The sequence below is a fragment of the Humulus lupulus genome, chromosome 3 (genome assembly GCF_963169125.1).
Source record: "Humulus lupulus chromosome 3, drHumLupu1.1, whole genome shotgun sequence".
Classification (NCBI taxonomy): Eukaryota; Viridiplantae; Streptophyta; class Magnoliopsida; order Rosales; family Cannabaceae; genus Humulus; species Humulus lupulus.
The window spans coordinates 127650583-127657735 of NC_084795.1; the positions used below are offsets into that span (position 1 = coordinate 127650583).

Sequence of the window (7153 nt, forward strand, 5' to 3'; positions counted from 1 at the left end):
TGTGTGTTTGAGGATTGTTCTAGAAGATCAAGGTGTGAGCTTTCAAAACATGGATAGAAGATCATTGATTTTATACAAAAAGACTCAAGGACACTTGATGGGCTACGAGTGGTAATCTCCAATCTGATTGTATGCGATTTAATATATATATATATATATATAAATGTGTGTGTGTGTGTGTGTGTGATCATGGCTAGTATTGATAACTATTAAAAATGGCACATTCCTCGCTACGTATCTTTGATTTGCTCTTTTAATACCAACAATTGGTGCCAAAGCAGTCTACATATATATATATATATTAAATGTTGTGTGGATTTCTTGAATTTGTTATATGTATGTTGATATGTATAATGAATGGATGGATATGTTTTTTTGAATGTATGGTTGAATGTTGGATCGTTAACTATATGGTGCTATTGGGTTAGGAATTTGAATTTCTAGATCTTGTGTAAGCTATAAAGGGCATAGGATTTTTGTAAAATTTTATTTTTGAAATATGTGTTTTAAAAATCTGTACACAATTAAGAAAGAAGGACCCAAGCCTATGGCTCGAGCCCTAGCCGCACACACGCCTACGAGCCCACGCCCCTACGCCTGCGTACCAGCACGCGTGCGCCTACGAGCCTGCGCCCGTGCACCTGCGAACTCTCGCCTCTGTGTCTGCATGCCCGCTGTAACGACCCAAAATTGCTAATAAGGCTTAGGGCCTTGATTAGCGTGTCGAGAGGGCATAATTGGAATATGAATGTTTAAATGGTTAAATGCGTGACTATGTTGCATGCATGATTAGTATGATTATATGAATATGTGATATGCATGTTTATGAGTATTAGATATGCATGTGGGCCCTTTATAGCTTATAAGGGCATATTTGTAATTTTGTCCCGTTAAGGGCATAAATGTGATAAATGGTTGAGACCACATTATTATGTGGATATATGTTTGCAGTATATGGCTCGAGACGGTCCTAGTGAGTGGATTAGCGAAATAGTCACAGAGGGGTATTTTTTTTGGGAATTTAGAGGATATTTTGGGAATTTATAGATATTGAATATGTATTTGGTAATTAATTGGAAGATGGGGTTAATTATTTAATAGTAGGAACACTTGAGGAATTAGTGGGAACCGGGAGCGAAATGGCCATTTTACCCCTAGGAACAATTTGAGGACTAATAAGCTATGAGGGGCAAAATAGTCTTTTTAGGGATTAAAGGTTATATTCTGTACGATTCCATACTTAGCCAAAATCACCTAGAACTCTCACCTCTCTCTCTCTCTCTCGTACTCTATCTATCTCTCTCACTCTCATTCTCTTTACACTTTGAAGCTAAGGAAAAAAGGCACTAGAATTTAGGCTTGAGGCTGGAATTTTGGAAGAATTGAAGCTTTGGAAACTAGGGGGTTTGGTTGGGACTTGGAACATGAGGTCTGAAGTTGAGGCTGGAAGCTTGAGAGGATTCAACAACCATTGAGGCAAGGTTCTATCTTTGTTATATTAGGTAAATTTTAATCATTTTGGTAGAATTGAGTTGGGTATTTGGTGATGAGTTTCTACTGAATTGGAGTGTTAGCTTTAGTATTATTGCTGTGGTTTTCTGTTTAAATTGGGTGATTAACAGCCCTGAATTCGTAGCTGAGTTTAGTCTTGATTGGGAGGTTAGTTTAGTTTGAAGTTGTGCGAGGTGTTTGGCTAGGAAGAGTGTGGAGAAAACCCAGAAAATTCTGGGCACAAGGGGGCGCGTCGTGACCCAGCTTATGGGCGTCGCGTCCCGCGTGCCCAGAATGCCTGGGAATGCTTTCTAACTTGGGGCGCACCGTGACCCTAGGGGGCAAGTCGCAGCCCGCCTCCCCTTGAGGCTTGGGGGCAAGCCGCAACCCTTAGGGCCTGGTCACGACCCACCTAGAGGATTTTTCCTTAGCTATGTTTTAAGGATAGTGAGGCTCAAGGGGCTCGAACCTAGGCGCTCGGGAAAATTTCTACTACCTGGTTTAGTAGAAATTGAGGTCCCAGAGGCTAGTTTTTGCCTCGTAAGTATTTATTTGGATTTGAAGTTGATGATTACCCATTGGCCACTATGACTAGGTTTATCACCAAGGCTCAGGACTAAAGATCGTGCTCGAGACCGTTCTCTATCCTCTGCTCAGAATTCAAGGTAAGAAATCTACACCCCTATGTGGTAGTGACAGGACTGAGATTTCCAATTATTGATTGCTTGTACTATGTGTTTGTAAGAATGATATGATATACAAGAATGACTAGCCTAAGGGAGCAGGGGCTAACGGTAAGCGTACTGAGTACGGCCCGACCTAAGAGAGTCGGGGCCAACTAAATCAACAGGGGCTTGGCCTAAGTGTGCCAACCCTGATTATTTGAGAACTTGTGATTATGTGTTTATCATTGACTAATTGAATATTCGTACTCTGTTTTATGTTTAAATGAGATAAGCTTGATTAAATATTCTTATTACTACATGTGTTTGTTGTTCTTGGTTTTCTTGCTGGGCCTTGGCTCACGGGCGCTACGTGGTGCAGGTAAAGGCAAAGGGAAACTGGACCAAACATGAGTTGGAGAGATCTGGGGGCGGAGTGTACATAGTCAGCTACTCGACCGCCATAGCCGAGGAAAAGTACAGGGACCGAAGCCTAAAAGTTGTATTTTGCTATTAGAGTGGCCACTAGTTGTATATAACTTTTGAAAATTGTAAATTATCTCTTAAACCCTATTTTTAGGATCCCATGTACAAAACATCTATTTTAATGAAAATTAACCATTTACGATCAAAATCTTTTAATCCTAACCTGATTATTGACTTTAGGATCACATTTTTGTCCAAATGACTTGATTAGCAAGTCCTGCACTATTTAAAATACACATTGTAACGGTCTTGGTTATCCAGGGCGTTACACCCGTGCCCCTGCGCCTGCTACGTGCACCAGTACAACTTGTGCACACCCAAGGTTTCTTGCTCATTGCCTGCGACAGCCACCAACCTGAGCCCTTGAAGCTCCATGGTGCCGTCGGCCCTAGCGGTCTAGGGAACCAATCTTGGTGACCAAAACTATATCCTATTTTTGTGCAATTAATATTTTCTTTAATTAATTTTTAAATTGTTTGAATTTAAAATATTAATTATCTTATTTTATTTTTATTAGAAAAATAAAATATCTTTTAGTTGGTTAAGATGTTATCTTAAGTTTATTTGAATTTGATTTTTTAATTATTTAAATTCAACTAAATTAAAAAGATGACAAAATGGTTATTTAATTAAAAGATAGTATTAATTAAATGAATTAGTTAGAAAGTTAGTTTCTAATTAATTGGTTGGGCATAACTAAATTCCTAAAGATTAGCAAGATAGCCTAAAAGAGAGGAGAAGCATTCTTGGAGTCTTGAAAACAAGATAAACACTATTTTGAAATTTTATTTCTATTTTTTTAAGGGTTGTAACTTTAGAAATACCAAATAGTACTTGGTTCATCATTTATTGTTTATTTATTTAAATAAATAAATATTAATTAATGTTTGATTAATAACATGATCATGCATTAGTCAATTACGTGTCATTGATGAAACCCCACACAATTTTCATTAATCATGCATCTTTAGAAACATGATTATTTAAGATTTTCCTAATTGTTTATGTGAATTATGTTGGAGAAATCAAATGCATGTACACTACTAAGTATTAAATTAGTTAAAACTTGGTAACTCACACCATAATATAGGCAATAATTTTTTATAGGCCTTTCAGATAACCGACTTTATTTAAAAGAGTATTTTAGTAAAGTTAGATGAATGTAATGGGAAATTATCTAGATCACGTTAATTCTAGAAATAGGCTCTTTTATAATTAAATATATTTTGTAATTATTTAAAACCATATATTATTAATAAACAAGTAATTAAATTGAAATTAATTGACTAGTTTAATAAAACACATTATTTCTAAAATAGTAAGTGGGAGAAGGTAAACATCTCAATATGACATGTAGTCTCCATTATTAGTACAACACCGTGAGATATGAATAGGGGCTCAAGGCAGCTTTGTTTCCATCCCCCTATGAAAGGTTTCTAGACATATTAATATCAAGGTTGGCTTCTTACAAAGATAGGAATGAGTGATGTATTTTAGGCTTGACCAACCCTAAGGCGGCACTCTCTAAGTTAAGTCATGAATTCTAAAATAATGGGTTACACTTACAAAGATGCAATTAAGCTTTGGCAGTGGATAATTGCATCTTGACCAAACCAGTGGTACTTTATTTTTAAAAGAGAAAATAAAGAGTTATTTTGAGTATTAAATTATAAAGATAAGATTGTCTTATAAGCTATCTAAATTTAACTTAACCGACCCTAAGGTGGCACTTTATTTGTTGGGTATTTTTATCGTAGAATAGTAAATGTTTATTAATGTGTTTTAATTGTTGCATTCATGCATCATATTTACTTTTCGAATAATTGATATTTTTTCAAATAGTAATATTATTGTATTTTATTTCTCTCAGTAATGTCGAACGGTATGTTGATTTTATGGTACTAAATCAGGTATGCAGCGAAATCATCTAGGTTAATTATCATTGTACTGACCCCAAGGATCCCCCATATGTGACATATAGTAAAACAGAAGCCTTACTGTGACTACCCATGATACTCCGAAAATGATTTAAGAAGTGAGCCACTACATCCTCAAACTTCTCATTAATCTGTCCAGCATCATTGATAAACGAACTAATTCGATTAGAAGCCTTCCTCTGTTTCAAACAAGCATGAAAATAGGTTGTATTATCATCCCCAAACCTAAGCCAGTTGACTTTGCTCCTCTGCCTTAGATAACTATCATAGTACCTGGCTTGTTTAACAAAAGTCTCAAAAGTATACCGTTCATCACTTTGAAGTTCAGCTGAATGAGGGTCCTGTTGGAGTTGGCATTGGGCAGAATGGTAAGCCTCTTTGGCAAGATTAAACTTGTGCTCAACATCACCAATCTCCCTTCTATTGAACTGCCGAAGGACATGTTTTAGCCTCCCCAATTTCCTCATAATTCCCTCTAAACCATGAGAATTTATCGACTTGTTCCAGCTTTGCATAACAGAATCTTTGAGCCCTTCATGTTCATACCACATATTGAAGAAGTGGAAAGGTTTAAATCATGAGTTCACAACTGAACTAGCTTTAATAATACAAAAACAATGGTCAGAAATGATATCCCACTTTATAAATGCTATAGAATCAGGAAACAAATCCATCCAAGCTTCATTCTTAAAAATGTGATCTAGTTTAGAGAATATTCTAGCCCCATCAGCTTGGTTATTGGTCCAAGTGTAATGCGAACCAAAAGATTGAAGTTCATCCACCAACCCCATAGATTTCCATCTCTGAGCATCAGCCATTTCTGCAGCAGAAACAGCACGCCCTCCTAGCCGATCATCAAACTCAAACATTGAATTAAAGTCTTCAGCCACAAGCCAAGGTGTAACTGGAAAGGATAGACAAGATGAGTCCTGCCATAACTGAATCCTCTCCTGAATAGTGTTTCTGCCATACACAAATGTTAAACAGAATTCCCTATCCGAACACAACTCTTTAACATAAGCATGTATAAATTGGTCACTATCTTGTAAGACTTCCACTGACAAAGTACTAATCTGCCAAACCATCAAAATTCTACCTTCATTAGCAGTCCCTTTTTAATACTTCCAGCCATCGAATTGTCTAACCATCATCTCCTCCAATTTATTACCACGTAACTTGGTCTCTAGAAAAGCACCTATACCAATTTTATTTAAACTACAAAATGCACGAAGGGATCTCTGTTTTTCCATTTTTTTTAGGCCTCGAACATTCCATCTAAGAATGTTGTACTCCTCCATATAAAGTATTTTCTGTAGTGAAATCCAAATTTGTAACCTCCATTCTCTTATCTTGCAAAACACTGTATGTGTTTCTCAACTTATTCTGAGCATTAGGAGCTAAGTGCTTCACACCACCCATTCTTTTAGGAGTGATCCAATCTGCCTCTTGAGCCTCATTATTGTCATATCTCTCCTTACCCACACCTACCTGAAAGTTTTTGAAGACTTTACCAATGTCTGCATCAGAAGGAACTGCTTTCAACTGGGAGTCATTTCTCTCCTTAGACACCTCGTTCTGGTTGTCTTTGGAGACTACCTCATCAGCTAAACTAGTAGTACTTGCTACAGTTGTCAGATCAGAGGACATTTGCTTAGTTTCTCCTTCAGTTTTCCTTTCTTTCTGTCTCCAAACCTCACCCTTTTTCCTGTTACATAAAGCCTCAGTATGACCATAAACTCTGCATTGCTTACACTGAGTCGGTAGCCATTCAAATTCCACTAATTGCTCCATTAATTGACCTCTTTCATTCAAAAATTGAATGGGCTTAGGAACCTCATCTGATATTTCAATCTCCACTAACACCCTAGAAAATTGCATCATGGATCGATCTTTTGTTACTTTATCTATGAGTATTGGTTTACCAATGGTACTCATCAAAGCACTCAAACATTTAGTACCCCAGTATTGTAGCCCCAGCCAGGCAACCTCACCCAACAGGAACAGATTTTACTAACCTCATATCAGCTAAATCAGTAGTCCATGGTCTCACAACTTCCTATCGAAATGGATAACACCAGCCTCTAACACCAAATCGCGGGTAACTTCATCTCTAAATTTAACAAGAGTATACCCAGCATTTAGTCTCGCAATCCTCTCAATACCTAGTTTACCCCACATTCTCTTAATGAAGCCCTCAAACACTACAAATGGGGGATTGGCACCAAGGACCATACATACCACTGCTGAATTCCAGAATGATGCTTCAACTTCATTCTCCTCCACATCAACCTGAGCAATCTGTTGACCATCACGAATTAATGGTTCCTCAAAGTTAAGCCGAGCTCCTCCTTGGTTCGGTAACATTGCCCAAAAATTAGACCATTTATCTTTGGCCAGATTTTGAAAATCACTTCCAGTATCTTCTTGATCACTCCATCTCACACCAGTTTCCTTCACACCAGACTTTCCCGCACTCATGTCCAAAGATATCTGCCCTCCAATCTCAGGAAATTCAACCAAGGTATCCTTGAAAATATCCTCCATCTCAGTCGGTGGCTCTTCGTCAACATTAGTCAG

General features: G+C 37.4%; 1 protein-coding gene across 1 annotated transcript; it reads right to left on the bottom strand.

Annotated features, from left to right (window-relative positions):
- Nucleotides 1-5151: 5151 nt before the first annotated feature.
- Nucleotides 5152-6457, bottom strand: LOC133825030 (uncharacterized). The gene is made up of 2 exons (XM_062258031.1): nt 5912-6457; nt 5152-5649 (listed from the first exon to the last, which is right to left on the bottom strand). The coding sequence occupies exons 1-2, from the start codon at nt 6455-6457 to the stop codon at nt 5152-5154; spliced, it is 1044 nt and encodes a 347-aa protein (XP_062114015.1).
- Between the last annotated feature and the right edge of the window lie 696 nt (nt 6458-7153).